We start from the raw sequence: 21,882 nt of genomic DNA, 5'->3' as shown, positions 1-21,882 counted from the left end.
TGCCCTAGGCTTAATCGCACCCCTCCAAGATCTACGGGGGACCAATTCGGTCCACAAAACATGACAGCCTGACCACTGTTGTTTTATGAGGGAAAGATCCTTTTTCATAGTTCGCAAAAGAACCACCCCTTTTACCCCACAGAGATCGTTTTCACCAAGGTGTATAAGCAAAACATCCGGACAAATACCACCTACCAACCATGAATTTAAAGCAGGAATAAGCTCCCTCCAAATCATACCCCCCTTTCCTTTCCAAACAACATTAAACAATCGATGATTGAAACCAAGCGTAAGACCAAAATAACTCTGCTGAGCTTGAGCTTCCGCACGCCTTATGAAGGAATGCCCCACAATCCAGATCGTCATAACAGAAGAACGGGGGCTGGCCACGGAACCTGAAAAAAGAAAAGCAGCATCAGACGTTAAGGAAACTTAGTAGACGCAGGCGCAGCACTAGGATCAGTCCGCACATAGCGCTGGAAACAGTTGGAAGACCATCGCCCTAAAGACATAATATCCTGTTGCGACCAACCCCTATTGTGCGCTTCCGTCGCCGCCCCAATGCGGAAGGAATGAGTACCATAATGACTTTCATCTAAACCAAGAAAACGCAGGGCTTTCCGCAAAACCATGCGCAGTTGATATTCAGTCACCCTAGAACCATCCAAATGTTGAAAAACAGGGGCATCCCCAACCGTCCCTGAACAAGCCCTCCAACTCCTAGCCCACCTCAAAGGGCACGTCTCAGAAGGAGAAGATGCCTCTAGCCAAATACCCTTCCCTGTGCTTCTCTGATCAGTCTTCGCACGAGCCAACCAAATGTGCAACCCTCCCTCGGAAAATTGAACATCCCCCCACCCCACCCCAGCAGTAACTTTAGACCCTAACAATTCCGACACTCTAAAAGCGCCGAAAAACATCCACACCATGAGGGTTGAAAAAAGACAAACCTCAAGCTCATTCAAACAAACAGAGGGCAAAACCTGCAAAACTCGGGCCAAAGTCTGCCAAGCCAAAGGTTGTCGAACCAACCGCTCCCTTCCCCGCTCCCTGGACCAACCTTCCAACATACGTGTACCAACTTCCCCCGCAGAAGGAGGATAGCCCCAAAGCAATTTGCCCATGAACACAATACCAGCTAATTTACCTGAAATCGTCACACGAGACAGACCTTTATCCATCAATTGAAGAATAAACTGCACCACATCCTCAGAACGTCTCCAACCAGGTACGCGCCAGGAAGCTCCAGAGTCTAAAAACTCTTTCCAGGCCAATTCATATGCCGACCTAGTAGAAACTGCCAAAGAACCTACCACCAACTGTAAGACCCTGTCTCGCCTACAGTCCACAGATGTTCCGGCATGGGGGTCGGCGTCCTGTCCGCCTCCGAGGCTAGCCCATGGAATCTCTCCCACTGTGAACGAGACAAAGCATCCGCAATGTCATTGTCCACACCAGGAATGTGCAAGGCCTTAAAACTGATGTCATATTTCAGGCACCCCAACACAAAAACCCTCAAGAGCTTCAAAATTTGTGCATCCCTGGCCGACTGTTTATTGATAATGTCCACCACAGCCTTATTATCAATACGAAACAGGACTTTTTTGTGAGCAAACTCATGACCCCACAAAGTCAAGGCAACCACCACCGGGAACAGCTCCAACAAGGCAATACTCCTGCCACCATCCTTCCACGCAGCCGGCCACTGTTCTGCACACCATCTACCCTGCCAGTAAAGACCAAAACCAGCACTGCCGGCAGCATCAGAAAAAATTTGGACTTCCCAGACCCAATCTTCCTCCCTGGACAAAGGAATTCCATTGAAAGAATGTAAGAAGGCTACCCACATCCGCAGATCTTCTTTAACCCCTACTGATAAGCGAACATGATGGTGAGGCAAATAGTGACCTGATAGAGCCCTACCTAAACGCCTGCAAAAAGTCCTACCTGCCCTAACCACTCTGCAAGCAAAATTCAGATGGCCTAACAGCACTTGAATTTCCTTGACCGTCACTTTTTTTTTTTTTGAGAGTGTAACGACCCTTGTGAAGTTTAACAGCAGGACCCACAGCAACTGTTTCACTACCCGTCCCCACAGACACCATTGTCGGTTTGGCCCGTGGTACAGAACTCTCACCTGGTTGTAATAAAGGAACTTGAGCCGGCCGCGCTCTCCATGCCAGATGCTCCACCTCGACGACTGTCCGAGGAACCCTCGCTGAGGGGCCGCTCTCTCGAGCAGGTCTTGGAACCACAGGATTCGGGCGCACCACCACCGGTGCCTGTAAAACATTATCAGAAACGTGAAAATGCCCCCCCCTGGAACCCCATCACGTAACTCGCCCTCCTCAGGGCTGTCATCATCATAATCCAGCACTAATGATTCTTCCAACCTAGGAGGGGCAAACACCACTGCCGGACTCTGAAAATCAACGTGGGCCTTACCAGCCCTGACTGAAACACGAGGCGGGGGAGCCGACTGGACCCGTCTGTACTCCCCCAAACGTTGACCACCTTTGTACAACTTATCCACTGACAAATCTCTGGTATGATGAGATAAAGAAGTTGGGGCCAGCGAGGACGCGCCGGACCTGCTTCGGCCGACCCCGCCGCGAATTTGAGAAAAGGAAGTTGGGGCCAGCGAGGACGCGCCTGTCCTGCTTCTGCTGACCGCGCTGAAATCCTGAGGAAACGACGTTGGGGCCAACGAGGTCGCGCCAGACCCGCTGCTGCTGACCGCGCCGAGCTTCCGAGTGAAGGACGTTGGGGCCAACGAGGTCGCGCCGGACCTGCTTACGTTGACCGCGACGGGATCCCTCGCCGGTATGGGGTATGCCGCGCCAGGCTCCACCCTCCCTTCTCCTCGGTGCCATTGGGTCGCACTACGCCCTACCGAGTCTGCCTCTCCCCGACACGCCGTGACCTGTGAAGAAAAAGGCTGGACTGATGTGCCGGGACCTTTACCACTAAAACTACCAAACATATCAATACCCTTAGCCACACAGAACCTAGACTCCTGAAAGTGAGTTGGACCAGCCTGACGAAAAGCAGACCCCTTAGCCTGAACAGACCGAATCTGACAAGGAGGAGACTGTTCCACCACCTCATCACCACTACTCCAATCCAAGGCCTCTTGAATAATCCTAGACGCGGGACCTAAAACCTGCCCACCACGCTCCTCCTGCTGAGTATCAGACAAAGACTTTTCAACTCTCCCAGAAGGTCTACCCCCCACAGGCAAACCTGGAAATCTCAAAGTGCCCCCAAAACCACTGACCATGTCAGTCCCCTGGATAGGCGTAACACCACCCGCAGCACGAACCCCCTCCGACCAAGAAGGAAAAACATCCAGACCTTCCCAAGACCTAGCACCCACCTGTTTACTGCCAGTCCCCTGCACCGAGGAAACAACACCACCCCCAACCGCAGGCTGAAAGAGCCCTGTACCAGACCCCAAAACATGAGAAGGAGTACTCAACGTATCACGAACACCAACCAGGTCCTGAGAACCCTCCCCTGCCCTTCCTCCAACCTGCGCCCACTCCCCTTCCCCCACAGAGCCACTCAAAACAAAAATCACCTCCCCACGAGTAGATGCCGGGGGGGGAAATAACAGGGGGCTCACAGGTACAAAATCACCCCCAGCAAACATCTGGCCCGCCTGCACCTTCACAGTAGCATCGTGCTCCAAAAACAAGTGCGCCCTAGAGGCAGAAACCGGCGTAGAACACCGTTCTCCCCCAGTCCCCTCCCGCCTTGGCAACAATTCCACCATTTCACAAGCCCCATGAGCCTCAAACTCCGCCTGAACACCAAGGTTCCTAACCGGCCCTTGAACCGGCAACACAAAATCCCCACGCGCGTGCTGAGACAGTAAATGCGCATGCGCGTCAACCGCCGGCTCAACAACCGCCGGCTCTTCACGAACAAGAACGGAGGCAGAAGCAGAGCGCTTCCTGCCACCTCGCTTAGCGGTCCGCATACCCCGTTCAGCGGGAACCGAAAACGAACGCACCGGCGGCACCACGGGGATAAGGGGAGCCGCTGCCCCTCCCTCCCCCACCTCCGCCACGTTCCCTAAAGCCGCACCAGCGTGCGTTGACACCACAGAACCAGGGGCCGCTCTCCGAGAGCGCGAGCGGCCCCTGTCACTTACCGGTTCGCGACGCGACCGTTTAGGCGACACACAAGCCGCGACCACCGCAGCAACACCAGCTGAGGCCCGCCGCTGAGGACGCGACGGCCCAGCTGCATCACCAATCACCAGATCAAGGCGTCCCGCTTCACTTAAAAGGCGGATCGCCTCAAGCACACAATAGTCTTCGCCTGCCATGCCTACACGAAACGAAACCTACTCCTGACAAAAAATTATTTAAACTAAGTACTGAGCTCCCGGCCACCAGGTCACCTAGCCTAAAATGGTGGCCGGGAGGAGGCGCCAGGAAATTATATATACTTGGGCTCCCCTAGTAGCATAAGGGGAGCCCAAAAGAAGCCCAAAAATAGCCCAACTGGCAGGTTCCCGCCCAGCTCCCCCCCCACGCGCCCCTCCCAAACAGCCCGGGGGGGGACCTCCCTTCGGTCGGCTGCCCCCCCCAAGCCCCCCTTGTTGCAATTGATGATTGTTGCAGTTAACATTGAGCAAGTTGGCAGGATACTATTTTTTTAGTAATAGAGCGCGCTACAAAAGCCTTTAATAATAATAATAATAATATGCTGCTTATACTGGCATTCTGAGTCCATCTGATGCTGTTGACAGAATTCCTTGCGTCTTTCATGACCAACTGCTTTTAGAATATCGGCTCCTGCTTTCATCGAATGCATCTTATTATTTGTGTGGTGAGCTGAACAGAGAAGGTTCGGAAGACTCAGAATTTTTGGTGGCCATCTAACATTAGACCTTTGAGCTGGAAGTAGAAGAACATCTTCGTTACAGGCTAATACAGTAGGCATATGCGACAGGTCCCTGGTGTTAAGTGAGGAAATGATAATCTAACTGGATATGAGCTTACATTTGGTCGCCTCCTCTAGAAAACAGCATATTTTGACTGTACGATTGGCCCGCAAACTGTTCATATGGATCTGCCATATATAACCATTAAAGCAGTGGAACTTGCAGTCTTTAAGGAAGGGCTGGGTTTACCACATATGTTTTTACCTGCTGGGTCAATTCTGCCACGCATTTTACATGGTGATGCTGAAACTGACAATAAGTTTGAGATTCTCTTCTTGACTACAGAAACCATATAAAACAATATGATGGTAGGACTCTCCTTAACAATGGCTGGTCCACTATTTGAAACATTGCTGTCATGCTTAAAATGTTCTTGTATTTTGACATGCATGTCACTAAGAAAACACAATCCGCAACTTGCTCCTTACTTCGTATGGCTATGGGGTACATCTTGTAATTAATGACTGATTGTGCAACTTTGTTTTCTATTTTGTTCACTGTCAAAAGTTTGCATTTTGGGAAAATGCCAATAAAACCTTTTCTAAACAAGCACTGAAAATGCAATAGGTCTCGCCTTTGATTAAGTTAAAGCCATTTGCTTTGCTAATGGTATTGTATAGCAAAGCAAATGGCTTTAACTCAATGAAAGCGAGACCTATTGCATTGGTTTTTTTTTTAAACTTTATTTTTGTCGCAGACAGTTATAGCATACAAACAGTTGCGCCGACAGCCCCATTAAAATAACGACATTCCGTCAAGCAACATGTTACTGTTCACACGGCCCATCAGCCCACATCCCGAAGGCCGGGCGGCGGTAGGTAGTAGCATGCCAGAACTGGCCATGAACCTAGCAATGCAACTGTACGGCAGGATATTCTGGTCTGCTTTTATTTTTCTTTTATGCAGGTTACCCCCCAACTCCCCAATAGAACCCCCCCAAAACCTTGGCATCAATGACTAAGACATGTGTATGTAGTTCGTTCACCTCATTATGGCACTCCTAGTGGCAGATAAGACAGCAATAATTACCTAGATTAGGAATGAAACCTTCAGGGATCAAAACATAACTTCTCCAAAATGTATCATACACGCGCGTGAACGGCCAGGCACTCCCCCAAATCACTGCCCTCCCTCTCCCTCCCCTCCACCCTCATCCTCAGACCCTGTATCCTCAGGGGTGAACAACTCCGCACTCGTGCCATCCGAATCCTCGGCGGTCGCTCCCACCACTCGCATCATTCTCCACGCAAGCAGGTCGTCTTGTAGCTTTACTTCTCTACGCACGCTCTGCATGAAGGTTTCTTCCTCTAGGGACCATTCCCCCACATCCCTAAGCCACTGCGACACCTCTGGGGCCCTCTGTCCCATCCATGTAATCGCTACCCTTCTCCTCACCAACACCAAAAGTAGTTGCAACATTTTGTAGGACAGATTACACTTCTTGGGTTTGCGGACCAATGCTAATAAACAATGAAGGGGGGTCAGCTCCATCCGGAGATCAGTAACTGTGCGAAGGTGCGCCACCACAGACTGCCAGAAGACTTTAACTAACGGGCAGTCCCACGCCAGATGGAGGAAGGACGCACCTGCCGCGCCACATCTAGGGCAATCATCCCGTTTGTCCGGGGAGATACGTCTCAAGTTAACCGGGGTCACATATGTGCGATGTAGAAAGTTAAAATGTGTCAATTTAAACCGTGCATTGCACGACACCTTTCGGGTGAGAGTGCCTATGCGTTTGGCTGTTCCGGTTCCAGAGCGATCCCCAGGTCAGTCTCCCAGGCTGCCCAGGCCGGAGGAACCGGTGGGGTGGAGTCCTGCCGCATGGCCGAGTATGATAGGGTTATCAGCCTCCTGCCCCTACCACAGGAAAGGATAATATTGAGGGTATGGGACATCGGGGGCGCGTCAGGGAATTGAGGCCAAGTATCCCGCGCCATTGCTTGAAGGCCTCTATAGTGTAAGAATTGTCCTTCGCCGAGTCCGAACGTCTCCGTTGCCCGCTCGATGGATAGAAACGTGTCATCCGGGTAAAGGTCAGCCAATAACTCGCATCCACCTGCCCTCCACTCATGGAATGGCATATGTTCCTCCATGGCCACCACTGGGGCCATGATCCATATCGGCAGCTCTCTGTGAAAGGGGGCACTCCGTAAGACTTTTTCCACAAAACGCTGCCAAATTGCCGCAGTGTGGTGCACTATGTATGGCAGATCTCCATCTGCACCCCTTCCGTGCATCAGGGCCATCTGTACCGTTCTCTCGTCCGCACTCCCCGCTAGGAGTTGCAGTTCCCAGGTGTCCGAGTCTGCGAACCACCTGGCCGCCCGTAACAGCTGAGCCGCGTAGTAGTAAAGGTCAAACCTCGGCGCCTCCAACCCCCCCTCCTCCCAGCTCCGGACAATCGTGTGTAAGGCAACCCTACTACGCCTGCCCGCCCAGAGCAAGGACGTAAGGAGTGTATTAAGCGTGCGGAATATCCGCGGGGGAAGTGGGCACAGCGAATTCTGCAATACATACAGCATTCTCGGCAGCATCACCATTTTTGCCACCGCCAGGCGTCCCATCAGGGAGAGGGGCAGTGTGTTCCAGAAGGACACCGACTGTTGTAGGGAGTGAACCACCCTATCTGCATTACGGGTCAGCAACTGTTCGTCTGACAACGCCACCTGGATCCTCAGATAGCGGAAGGCCTCCAGTTCCCACCGCAGTCCTAGGTTTGGTAAGTCCCCACGCATGTCCATATTATATCCCGCTAGAGGGAATATCAGGGACTTCCCTGCATTGATACACAGACCCGAGGCTGAACCAAAACGGTCCAGCAGCCGCAGCAAAACCGGTAGCGCTTCCCGCGGAAACGTTAAATAAAACAGAGCATCGTCCGCATACAAGGACACCGTGTGTACATTACTCTCCACTTTGATCCCCCATTGAGACATCGTGGTACGGACTTCAACCGCTAATGGCTCAATTGCCAGGGCGAACAGGAGCGGTGAGAGGGGGCATCCCTGACGGGTGCCCCTCTCCAACGCCCAGTCTTCAGAGCGTGCAGCCCCAAGTTTAACTCTGGCCCGAGGCGCCTGATACAATATCTGGATCCATCTGCAAAACACGGGCCCCAATCCCACCCGCTGAAGCACCTCTAACAGGTACCCCCAGCTAACTGTATCAAATGCTTTGGCTAAGTCGATCGAAACCAGGACCTGGGGATCCTTCCTGCCGCGCACCTCATGCAGGATATGGGTTAATCGCCGCAGATTCATTGCTGTGTTGCATCCAGGGATAAACCCGCAATGGTCCTGGTGAACCAACTGGGCCATGTGTGGCGCCAAGCGAGCGACTAACAGTTTGGTCAGGATCTTCACATCTGTGTTGATCATTGTTATAGGGCGGAATGCCGCGGGGTCGTAACCATCACCACCCGGCTTTAGAAGCATGCAGATCTCTCCTTGATACATTGTGGTCGGGAGGGATCCATCCTCCAGCGCCTTAAGGAAGACCTGGAGGAGGAGGGGGCCGAGGATGTCTCTGAACGTGTGGTAAAATTCGGAAGGAAACCCATCCCTTCCTGGGGACTTAGCCCTCTGTAGGCCAGCCATAGCCACCCGTACTTCATGAAGGGTCAAAGCCCCATCCAATTCTTCCGCTTCCTCTCTTGAAAGGGCCGGAAGAGTTACCCCCTGGAGGTAAGGCTGATAGGATGCTTCCGTGACCAGGGGATCCGCGCACATACCTGCTGCAGTTGGGCTCGGAGAACACGGAGTATATTGGATTCCGAATGCACCATAACCCCATCAGGGTCCCTCAGGGCAACTATCCGAACTGGGGCAGTTTCTCTCTTCAAAATCCAGGCCAATAATCGGCCGGATTTGTCCCCCTCCCTGTGGAGACGCTGTCTAAATTGACCTAGTGTAAATCTGTCGAGGCGCGTAAGTATATTGTGTACCCGTTCCTGGGCTTCCCGCTCCAACACCAATTCTGGTTCCCCAGGATTTGGTGAGACCTGGCAAGTCCGTAGGGTGTCCTCAGCTTCCCGTAGCTCGCGAGTCAGCTGTTGGCGGACCCCATAGGTGAGGGCCATGCATTCACCCCGCACCACTGCTTTCAGAGCGTCCCATTTTGTCGAGAGGGGCACGTCATCCCCTTCCCAGTTCAGCTCAATGTAATTCGTGAGTGCTGTTTGCACATGGTCTCTACCCACTGGGTCCTGTAAAAGGTCCGTAGGCATCCGCCAGGTGCGGGGGCGACAAGGCTTGTCGACCTCTTGTGTAGCGCATAACACCAAGGAGTGGTCAGACAGGAAGCGGGCCAGATGCGTGACCTTTAATGAATACGACGCATCCTTATTTGCAGCAAGGACCCTATCCAGCCTGCTATGGGTGTCGTGTGTAGGAGTGTAACAGGTGTACAGTTTCTGGGAGGGGTGACTCTGACGCCACACATCTACTGCCCCCAAATTCGCCATGACCTCGCGCAGTCCCGCCGTCATGCGAGGTTTCGTTCCTGCTCGGGGAGGATGCCTGTCTAGGACGGGGTCTAAGACACAGTTAAAATCCCCAAACCATAGGAGTGGACTATCCAAGTCCGACACCAAGACCTCCTGCATTTGTGAGTAGAAGGTCGCGTCATCTACATTAGGTGCATATGTATTAAGTAGTGTAAGGTCCCTGCCATTCAGCTTCACCCTTAGCAGCAGGTACCTACCCTCAATGTCCGCCTCCGCATACTGTACCGCGAGGGGGACCCCGGGAGCCACCCAGATCAAGACCCCACGCGCATACGTAGAAAAAGAAGAGTGAAACACCTGACCCCGCCATTTTTTAGCCAGCTTTTGCGCACCTTCTTCATTCAGATGTGTTTCTTGCAAACATGCAATAGAAATGCCATGCCTCCGAAGGAAGGACAGGACCCTGTGTCTTTTGGTGCATGTGCCTAACCCACGCACGTTCCAAGTTAAGAATTTGTATCCCATGTTTCTTGTGATCGCCCAGCCGGGCCATGTAGTCTGCTGCCAAAGTACCGCCTCCTAAGGGCCTGAACAGTGATACACATGATGCCTAAAACAACTTTCTTCAACAAATCCCCTCCCTCCCCCCCATCCTCCCAGAATCGCAACATTTGCAGAATACACCCCCCCTCCCCCACCCACGAGCAGGATAACGACAACACCCAACCTGTCTGCCCGCCCTTCCCCTGCTGGTGCCAGGACGTACACAGCCACCCCACACACCCCTCACAACACATCACACACCCACACAACTATGAAACTGAATTCACCCCCCCACCCCCCCAGCTCCCCGCACGACCCACTGCTCACATAGAGTACGCCCGGCTCCGTTTCAACTGTATTCGACCAATCAGGCACAGATCCGACCTATTGCATTGTTAATACTTGTTTTCTATGGGAGTGTTGCAGGACCAGTGGTTGACCATGTATACTGCTTTTTTAGTAGTTACCTACATTCTGAGTTTTTGAATCCCAAAAAGTAGTAAACATACTCACAAGTGTAAACGTACTCATATGTGACTATCCTGAAATTCTGGCCTGATTCCAACTCTCCTTGACCTAGGTTGGATGACCTTCTTTTAAAGAATTTAATAATGCAGTATTCATTAATTATCTAATCATGTACTGTTTGAACACTTTATACCATATGAAACAACACCGCAAACATACTGGTGATAAAACAACATCACCAAGTGAACGTTTTAAAAGTTCAACCCTTATTGAGGTTTCTAGGTTTAATGAGACGCGGCGTGCCGCTCACGGGGTGCTGCTGCTTCGGGAAGAACGTCGTGGGATTCCTGTGCTCCGCCTGCGCTTTGATAGCGCTTGTCACTCCGTGTGGGCTGTGTTGTGGGAAAAAGGACTAGATTTGCACCAGGCGCCGAGGGACTGCGAGGTCCAGCAGGTTCTTTGCTTCACAGCTGCTGCCTCTTCCCTCGGCGCTCCCGCCCCCCGCCTGGACAATAGAAAAACTCTTCACGGCCTCCGCTCTGCGGGTGCCGCTCACGGGGTGCTGCTGCTTCGGGAAGAACGTCGTGGGATTCCTGTGCTCCGCCTGCGCTTTGATAGCGCTTGTCACTCCGTGTGGGCTGTGTTGTGGGAAAAAGGACTAGATTTGCACCAGGCGCCGAGGGACTGCGAGGTCCAGCAGGCTCTTTGCTTCACAGCTGCTGCCTCTTCCCTCGGCGCTCCCGCCCCCCGCCTGGACAATAGAAAAACTCTTCACGGCCTCCGCTCTGCGGGTGCCGCTCACGGGGTGCTGCTGCTTCGGGAAGAACGTCGTGGGATTCCTGTGCTCCGCCTGCGCTTTGATAGCGCTTGTCACTCCGTGTGGGCTGTGTTGTGGGAAAAAGGACTAGATTTGCACCAGGCGCCGAGGGACTGCGAGGTCCAGCAGGCTCTTTGCTTCACAGCTGCTGCCTCTTCCCTCGGCGCTCCCGCCCCCTCGCCTGCAGTGATTTAATCGCAAACCATATCCCGCGACGCGGGACGGGCGCGGGACTTAGCCCGGGGCGAAGCCGGGCAAAGGGCGGGCCCTCTACGGCCCTCATAGGCCGGATAAGGACGGGCCACCCCCTTTGGCTGCCACACAGAAGGTATATTAGTACGAAGGCCCAGACCCCCTTTTAGCGATTAGCCTTCATATTAGTGGACTTACTAGTATATCGCTGCTTTACATCCCCCTAACACCATGACCTCTAAGGGGGAACAACTAACTAGCGTAGCAGGTACTGGGCATACTTCCTCCCTGTTAGATGATTTAAACCTGCTTTGCAACACCAAATATGTCACACTGGAAACTCCCCCTCCGCCAACTAGCGCTAGTATACTACCAGCCAAGGCTACACTCTTAGATCCCCCCACCTTATTTAACAATACCTACAGCCCAAAAAATCAAATAATTGAACCCCCTCAGGGCGCATCGACCAAAAGGAAATATAATGGTCCCAACCAAGGAGGAAGTGACCCCAAAACTGTGTTCAAGCCCATCCACTGCTAATTCCTCAATGATTTACCCAGAGGTCATAACACCTCCTCCCCACTTGAAAATATTACCCCTTATCGAACAACTGCTTAGCTCCATGATAGCTCCACTATTAGAGAAAATTAACATGTTAGGGGATAGGCTTTCTGGATTAGAGAAAGCGATCAAGTCAAACCCGCTAATTGACAAACACGGTGACATATTTAATTGCCCCAAGTCACCTCTTACCCACCAAGACTCTAAACCACTTGTGCAGGATAAAAGGCCACAAATTCAACTTGTTGGCCTCAGTGCACCAGGGCAAAAAATAGCTAAACCCCCCGCTAAAGTCTTCACTTCCCAGCTAACCGCTCCCAGTGTAGGTCACAACATAGTTAATTTTATCCATTTACCACCGGAAGCGGCCCCACACGTGTGCATTCTTGCAGGTGTACCTGCTCTCCCTCCGGGAAAAACTGAGAGGCAACACGATCTACTCAATAAAACCAAATTCTGGTTGTCAAAAAATAGGCCACTGCCTCGTAACTTATACGGAGCGATAAGGAGTGTCAGAAGGGTGGGCTGGTTGGGCTCCCTCCCCAAAGATATTGCAGGGGACCTGGTACTTGTAAGATTTAGAGACAGTAATATTGTCCCTTACCTAAAAACTTGGCCACCTCATGTAAGAGATGGCCCAATCTCCATATGGGACTTACATGATTTTTATCCCAAAAACTTCTGTTTTCCTACTCTTCACAAACCATACCCCACTTGGCAGGTCTCACAAAATGCATTATGATTTCCTTTTTCTTGAACTCCTATCAACTCTGATATTGTTTTAACCCTGGAGTGGAAATGAATTCTTATGATTGGGACCGCACCTAAAAGTATCTGGGTTTTTTCTAAAGTGTTTTTTTTATATAATTCGCACTGTAAATTGTATGTTTTTATGAACTTTTATGGTTTTGTATTACTAAAAACCGAATAAAGTATTTGAATGAGACGCGGCGCTAAGTTCAAAAGGATTCGCCGACGACAGCATCATAGTCATTACTGTTTGAACCCTAATTAACCCTTTCTTTCTGGTTGTTAGATCGTCACCATGCCAGAATATCTGCAGAGGAGATTTGGAGGAGAAAGAATCCAGATGTACCTCTCAGCTCTCTCGCTGCTCCTGTCTGTTTTCACCAAGATATCAGTAAGTACCACCGGGAGGTGCTGTTGATTAACAATTAAGTTTTTAGGCGCCCGTGTGGCTTTCCATCGTGACTTGAACTTGCAAAGAGTCAGAGATAAAGACAGAAGGACAACTGTACAACGTCACATTTCAGATTAGTAAGCCACTTTTAAACACTATTGTGGAAGTTGGGAAATTGGCGAAACCATGACGAAGAAATGCAATGAATTTGAGGCGATGCCTTAATGAAGAAAGGAAATAACAAAGACAAAATATAAAATACATTCAGGCAATACGTTATCAAATTACAACAAGGGCATGGGTTAAAATTTGCATTAGAATCCACTACCTCCCGTTCATAATTTGCGGACTACACCAAAAAAAAGTGTCTGGATAAAAAGTTACTAAAAATAGTGCCATGTGCGGTGTCGCTCAGTGGGACTCTTTTCAGAGGTTAACTTGTTACCTTATGTTGCTGATTCCTGTAGTCAGCTGTTAATTTAGGACCGAGGATCTGAAACTTTCGTTTAGACGCTGTTAATATGTTTTACTCTGACAAAATAGTCAAATAACACTTCCACAATTTGTACCACATTATATTGCACAAAATTTCCTTTTCTCGCTGCATGATTTAGTTAAAACCCTTGGTTTGACCCTGCACAGTGCTTGCTTCCTTGTTATCGGCTAGGTTTGTGTTATATAAATACTACAAATATATATATATATACATATATATATATATATATATATATATATATATATATATATATATATATATATATATATATATATATATATATATATATATATATATATATACCTAAATACATACATAACAAGGTTCTTCAATGTCTTCTAATTCCAGTGGCCCGGATGACGGTTAGAGTTAAGGCCATTGATTATGGGTTCTTGTTTATGGCCAGGGCTATCCAAATTACAAGATTCTGAGTCATTTTCTGCATAATCATTGATTTGTAGAATGTTTTCACATCATCCAGTGTCTACTGCATTGTTTACAGGTTTTGCCACAAAACACGTTTGTTTCTAGTCCAAGTGGATCAGTTACTACACAAAAACACCACATGTCGTTCCGAACAGTGGTAGATCCTTTACAAGGATAAGGAGATCACCGTTCAGTTACTGATTTGTGTATTCAGGTGTCAAATCGGTAATTAGGAGGTGCAACTTTTCCCTGCCAGTATTAATTAATAGGTGTTGAAAAATCAAATAACGAAATAATACTTCTATGTGTAATGCAGCATTCTGTCACATCATTTTCCTATCCTTGCTGCATAATTTAGTCAAAACAGCCGCATAATTTAGGCCTCAAATACGGCATGGTTCTAGTGACCGTGTTTATGGCTAGCTGGACACAAATTAAAGTGTTTGTAGTTATGGGTGCTTTATATGGGGTGGTTATTTTCGTGGTCTTTATTGTGGCATTCTTCATTTTTCATATAGACCCAATCAATGCATACATGAATGACGCACACTTGTGTTGTCAACATTTCAGATTGTAGGTTGAATGTAAGCTGACCATAGGTTGAACATTGATGGAGAAGGGGTTTCCAAGGAGACATGTGAAGCTCTCCTGTCTAGAACTTGGGTGACCCAGGGGCCACCATAACAAGCAAGAGAATACCTTGATAGAGTAGGGTCTATTATTTTTTGAAGGGTGAGATGGCCCCTAGTGGCAGTTGGTGACATGAAAAAACGGTAGGGCGCTACATACATTAAAACAAACATACATACATTTTAAAATAACATTACTTAAAAAAAATGTACAGGAAAGAAAAAATAAATGTTTTGCTTACCTTATCCTGCGGCACGTTCTCGAAGCTGTCCAGTCCCTGGCTCCAGACTCCTCCGGGTGTGAGGTGACACCGCACAGCCAACTACCTTATGCAATCCAGACACTGCTCTCATGCTGTTAACAATGTTAAGGAGCATGAGTGAAGCACCTGGATTGGCTGGAGCAGGCCGCCCTCAGTGCTCCGAAGGGCCTGTGCCTGCTCTCCAGCCCAGCTGTCTAAGACAACTGCGTTGAGAGGTTTGAATTGCACTTGTAGGGCTAACTGCAGGGCCGGACTGGGAGCCACAACCGGCCCTGGCAAAGTGCTCGGCCAGCCCCCCTCCCCACTCGGGGGAAGGGGGGGATCTGGGGGGGGGGGGGGGTTGGAGGTGCCGCTGAGCTCTTTGCGGGGGCCGGTTTTCGGACGATTTTGGTACAGGGCCGATTTTGCCAAAACGGCCCTATAACAAAAACGGCCCATGGGGGCCCAACACCGCCCCCACCCATGCGGCCCACCGGGGGATTGTCCGGTGCCCGCTATGGCCAGTCCGGCCCTGGCTAACTGTAGTAAGGTAGCCGGCCAAACCTACATGCACACTTCAAAGTGAAGTGGCCACTCCTCACTGCTGCCAACCAGCAGCAATGCACGTACGGGCCCGCCCCTGTACTCCTTTTGGCAGAGAGTAAAAAATTAAAAATGGTTATAAAAAATGTATTACCATTTTATTTTTCACTCTTTCTGCAGCAGTGTGTGTGTGTGGGGGGGGGGGGTGACGCTCCTCCTCTCTCATGGAGGAACTGTCGCTGATGGCCCCTATGGAGTTTCGAACGAGGTCCACTGCATTACTGTCCTACTGGAGGAGCATTCTGGTCGGGTCATCTCAGGTAAGGAAGGACTTCTCAGTAAAAGTTGCTTTAATCATTTTTGGAAGGTGGACACAATTGACAATGCTCTGAGTTCATATTCCAGGGAAATCAACAAGCTATTGGCCTGCACCTTGATGGAACTGTCCCCATGCGTTGACACCTGAATTCAGACATACACATGGTTCTAAAACTCATGATGTATTGAGTCGGGTGAATGGGGCTGCAAAGTGTTGCAGTGGAGGAGGCCTACAGTCAATCAGCAATCATGTTTCCCAGTCAGGGGAGTAGTCAGAAAAAATATCCCCTACTTTGAACCATGCCACAAATAACACTGAGTGAGTGAGCGAGTGACGTGAGCAAGCCTGGCATTCATTCAGCGCTGCCAGTGCTTCACTTTTAATACAGGAAAAAGTGACATACCGGCGGTGCAAGGTGCTTGTAAATAAGCCCCCCAGTTTATAACATTCAAAGAGGTGCATGAGACGTTCAGGGTAGGAGTGGGGCAGTTCTTACAGTTTGCCAAATCAGCGCAAACAGCCAATGAGATATAGATTGGCTACTCAGAGATATGGGCCCCCTTCGCCTCCCTGGAGTTTCTCTTGGTGGGGTGGGAGGGTGGAGACAAGTGTTGGGGTTCTATACAGCAATGAACAATGATAGATCTTTGGCCCTGTTGGGGACCTGGTGTGCTTGGGATGGCGCTATTCTGTACCCTCTAACAGACACAGACAGGGTAATGACTTGTGCGCAAGTTAGTGAGTAATGCAAAGTTCAAAAGAGCACATTTCAGCTATCTCCACCGCACATACATAAAATGCCAAAAAAGCACAAATAATACTGCCACAGAATATTCCACCTTCAGCTGTGTAATTTGTTTTTTTTTTACGCATAATTTAGTTTAATCGCAGTTAGTCCTACGGCAAGGAGTCTCAGTAGGTATCAGTCAGTTGGCTCTACTCAATGGCCATGACTTCTACTCTCTCCTTACTCTGTCCGGCTTACTTACATCTGAGTGGTGTGCTTGCAGTGAAACGGATGCAAATGCTGTTTAGTGTAAGGCTAATCTGAGATGAGTGCAAAGAGCACTCCTCCTGCCTTTTTATGGGCAGGTGTAGTACTTCATTTGTCAAATAATAAGTGCCAGACCAGGAGGCTACTGTACCTTGTACCACCCATTGCCCCATCATCGCTGTTAACGAAGGTACCAAAACAACTACTAACCATCTCTCTCACCTGAAAGTGCGACAGTTCAGATTATTCCAGGTCCCCAGAGCTAAAGGAATGGCTGGGGAGGCAGATATTAGCATTTTTTCATGTATATTGTATTCATAAACAACCATTGCTCTGCTCATCTCTAAATTAAATGAGCAACATCACCATACAGCAAAGTGTCATAAGTGTGGTGATCACAATTAAGTGCCGGTGCAGTTGTGATCATCTCCTACTCGGTGGGAACTTAATATGCAGCTTTGTGCATTATGGATAATAAATCATGCAAAATGGAAGCAAATACCATTTGTGCACGGCATTCCCAATTATTTCTCCAGATTTGTAAATTGGGTGAAATAAACAGGGAGCAATCTGTACAAATGGTATTTTGTCAGGGGCATTTTGAGCCCTCTTTAACTGATTATGTATAAATTATCTTGTACATTTCTAGGCATAAAGCAGTCTAGTCTTCTTCCAGTTCTGTCTCTCCAGTTCTGTGAGTGTGCTCTATTCATGCATATTTAAGAGCTGGGTAAGTAGTGGTGGCTGGTAACATTTGAAATTGGTGAGGCGTAAAACAATTGTCGTACTTCACTGTGGCGACCGAGCGTAGGGAGCGAGCCTAAACCACCTAGGGAGGGTTCGGGGGGGGGGGGGGGTTCTCCACCCAGAGAAAATTTTGAAAAAAGAGTGGGCAAATGGTGCATTTTCAAGCAAACCAGAAGGTGAAGAACAGCTTAGTCAATACTACTGTTTAGAGTTGTGGGAGTTAAGAAACCTTATAGAAGTTTGACACATAATGAGAATGCTCTGGGAATATGGAACTAAAATGAACAACAAAATAAACTGTAATTTACTGGTACTGCAGTAGCACAACTATTCTTAATCATACTGATAGAACAACAAGCTAACATGTACAATACCATGAGTGACAGGGTGATGAATTTACTTGGACACTAGTGCTTAGGGAATCTATAGGTCACTGCAGCTGTTTATGTTGTAGCGGATTTTTGGAAATCCAGGCAACTTTTGTATCAATGTATGTTAGTTAGCAAATCTTGACTGAGACAAAAACTGACAACAAACATTCAAAGTAAATAAACGAGTGAAGATCTATGCAAAGTGAAATTAAACGTAAGTGTGACCAATTGGTATCATTTTCAAACGCTTTGCAGCCCTTCCCATATAATGATCTTTTTGAGCAAGACAACAGAATGTGCTAACCTGAAAGGCAGGTTGTTAGACCTGTCTGACTTTTTGCGTAGTCCCTCCAATTTATTATTTATTTTGTCCCCTTTTTGCCCCTCATGCCTTTATTTATTTTTGTGTCCACTAGATTTTTATGGTGTTGGCCTGGGGGGATAGGTGCTCTTTTTCCCTCGTAAACAGTCACCTCAGTTTAGGTGCCTTTCCTGTCAGGGATTTACTGAGTTTCACAAAATGGTGGCCACCAACTGTCCCCAACTGCCACATCCTAGACTGCCCCATAAGTTAACATTAGGCCTTCCAGAACTTTCTGGACCCTACTGGACCCTGTGTGGTTTGGCTATAAAAGGGCAAGGGTCAGGGAGCCATTTTGTGTAGTACAGGGAGTTGGAGGAGAGAGGCAGTGGTGTGAGGAGGAGGACGCACTGGAAGCAGTTAGTTTGTCCGTGTGATAGACAACCACTTCAGGGAGACGTTCCCCCTCTGGCCCCTGACCAAACCCTCCCAACCGCCTTCTTCTTCTGTGAAATTGGCCCGGCTGTGGCAGAAGACCCCCCTTGAGCCCTTGGCCCCTCTTTCCCCCGTTGTCCTAGCTCCTGCTGGGGACCTTCTCCCTACATTCCCCTGGTAAACTTCACCTACCAGCGTTTTGGTGGAAGCGGATTGGAGCGAGGTGCGGCACCCTGCGCCTCCAGGAAGATGCAGTAGAGAGGCGAGTGACAGCGGAGCTTGTGCGGCATTGAGCACAGGAGGAAGTGAGCGTTCGACTCTGTGCAGTTCCAATAGTGCGGCAGGGTGAGGAGAGAGAGCGCAGGCCCAGAAGCGGTGTCAGGGCAGGCGAGAAAGCAAGTGAGGCGGCGCCAAGCGGGAACACTAATCACCCGCACCTGCGCTGCCTCGCATCCTGACAGTGAGTAGTGCGTCTTGCCCGGGAGCCGAAAACCCCGATTGCCTCAGCCCAGACGCCGCCCCCTGCGAGCCCAGGCGTCTAGGGGATGCTTCGTGAGCGGAGTAGCAGCGGAGGCGGGAGAGCTGAGGGGAACCGAGTCAGCGCCACCCTCCGCTCCATTATCAAGTAAGGTGGAGGTTTAAGGGAGGAGAACAGCTTGACTGAGGGGATCACACGAGAAGCGGAGGAGGAGTTCTCTGGAGCCCTTTATTGGAATCACCTGACAGAACCCTCCCTCATTACCCGCTATTTCCTGGGGATCTCCGTGTTGAGTCAGGAAGGGCCCGGGAGAGCCGAAGACAAGCCTACGTTTAACAAGCTCAGAGGGAGGCATTTATGAAAAATCTCCACAGTACTGGGGGAGTGTCCTGCAATTGCGGAAAGTTATAAACGTGAATGCTGAAGTGTGAGATTCTTTTACAGAGGGGGAGGGGAAGAAGAAACGGTGACCTCATTTTATTTACCTATGTGCAAGTGATAATTGAGCTATAGAAACATTCCATTTGAAACTTGAAACTGTTATCTTGGGGTTACTGATCTCTTGCGAGGAGGGTGTTGCTCTGTCAAGGGGAGGTAACCTTCCAGGGTTCTAAGACCTGGACATTTCTAATGTGTTAAACTGAAGTGGAGGAAGTGTCAACGTTGTGGACGTTCTGGTGATATAATTAGAGAGCCTCCACTGGGGTGAGAAACCTAACACTGTAGAAGACCAACTTCTTTTGAACTGAATTCTACTGAGGTTATATGTCAACTGGAATCTTCTGACCAATTTGTACAGTATATTGAGATGTAAAATGACTAAAGAGTAGATAAAATATTTTTATAAAACAAGCTCGTATTTTTACACAAACATTGGTGTAGTGTCATTTTTGAGTGATATTGCATTAGATTACTGCTGGGTGGTTTGCAACCTTTACACATGTGCCTCTGTTGATATTGCCTTACCCTAGGCCAGGCTACCCTAGGTGACCTGACATATTTAGGTTCCAACAAGATGGTGTCTAGCGGTGGGATCTTGACTGTGGTTGCAACTACTCTGTAGTAATTTAGTGTAATCCACTAGCCTACACCTGGAGTTTTCTCCTAGCGGCCCTCCTAATTTTTACTTTTGTTTTTCCAAATTTGTTCCTGGTGGTGGGGTGGAGGTAGCTTCAGGTTGCCCTTGCCACTCTATTCTTTTTGTGTGCTCAACCTTGTGTTGCCCTTTTGCAAAATGGAATTTGCACTGGAAAAACTGGACACTTATTCATTGGCCCAGCTAAAAGATTTCTGTCAACAATTGGGAGTGTTCTTTAAGCGTGGTGCCAAGAAGGGGGAACTCCAGACCAGTTTGAGGGCTTGGATGGAAGCGCGCAATGAGGAGGGAACGGTGGAAGAGGAGGAATCGGACAGAGGTACTGTCATTGATAGGACTGCGGAATGTTCCCCGGGGGTGGGTGAGATGTCAATCAGCCCCAAGGCAACCTCACGGGAGGGCAGCAGTGTGTCATCGAGAGGGTTGTCAGAAACCGAGTTAGCTGACAGGAGAGAGGATAGACTGTTAAGGTGGGAAATAGCAAAAATGGAGTTGGAAGAAAAGAGGGAGGGGAGGAGGTTAGAACAGGAGAAGGAAGAGCGGAGAATGGCTCATGAATTCAAACTAAAAGAGTTAGAACTCCAGGCCCTGCAACGGGGACCCTTTCCAATTCCAAATGGTGGCAGCGAAACCAGAGAACCAACCAGGGAGTCCAGACCCTACCTGCCTAAGGATATAATTGCCAGCTATAGTCAGGGGGATGACATAGCCAAGTGGCTGGCAGCCTATGAGGTCTCCTTAAGAGCCCATGGGATCCAGGAGAAGCACTGGGGGGGTGGGTTGTATAAGTGCATGCCTCCTACTGGTCGGGACACCTTGCTGGCCTTGGAATCAGAGGAGCAAACCAACTACCCCACCATGAAGTTAGCCTTGGTAAGGAAGTTTGGGCTTACCCCAGAAAGGTATCGCCAGAAGTTCAGGGGGAGCCACAAGTTAAGCACCCAGAACTGGGTGGACTTCCTTGATTATGCAAGAAAGGCATTAGAGGGCTGGGTAAAGGGCAGTGAGGTGAAGGATTATGAGGGGTTGTATGATCTATTTTTGAAAGAGCACCTCCTCGAGAAATGCTTTCCCGAGCTGCGCCAACACCTGGTGGACAGCAAGCTGACCAATCCCCGGAAGCTTGCAGAGGAGGCGGACATCTGGGCAAGTACCCGGGTGTCCTCAAAGGGGACTGGAGGGGATTCCCAAAAGGCCGGACAGGGCGCCCCCCAGAAGAAGGAGGGGGGAGATAAAAAGCGAGAGTTCTCTAAAGGTCCCCAAAACAATTTCCAGGGAAAGGGAACAGGTTTCACCCCTAAGGCAAACCCGCCCAGAAACCCTAATCCTGGCCAAAGCCAGCAGCCAAGGGTTCTCCACTGCTTTGAGTGTGGTGGTATTGGACATTATAAGGGAGATGTCAGATGCCCAAAGAGACCACCCCCTCCCACCGGAGGAAAACCACCGGGAGTAGCTAGTGTAGCGCTCGGGGAGGAGTTGCCCTTAGATAAGGGGGGTGAGTGGGCGGGTGTCACCTTAGTGTCCCTGGGAGAACGGGAGATGGTTCCTAAGATCCAGGTGCCCCCAAATACTGTTAAGTATGGGCAATGGATCACCATCAATGGCCAGAGAGGGGAGGCTCTGAGAGATACAGGAGCCAGTATGACTATGGTGAGAAGTCAACTGGTGTCTCCAGAGCAGGT

The 21,882-nt window shown here is 49.5% G+C and overlaps 1 protein-coding gene across 1 annotated transcript in view; it reads left to right on the top strand.

The window, feature by feature from the left end:
- Positions 1-21,882, top strand: part of SLC5A10 (solute carrier family 5 member 10) — a 733,155-nt gene that overhangs the window by 145,533 nt on the left and 565,740 nt on the right. Inside the window, 1 exon segment of the mRNA XM_078665174.1 lies at positions 13,019-13,123. Within this exon segment, the coding sequence (XP_078521300.1) occupies positions 13,019-13,123 (105 nt within the window).

Source organism: Lissotriton helveticus, chromosome 10 (genome assembly GCF_964261635.1).
Source record: "Lissotriton helveticus chromosome 10, aLisHel1.1, whole genome shotgun sequence".
NCBI classification, from domain to species: domain Eukaryota; kingdom Metazoa; phylum Chordata; class Amphibia; order Caudata; family Salamandridae; genus Lissotriton; species Lissotriton helveticus.
This window is presented reverse-complemented; position numbering and strand designations above follow the sequence as displayed.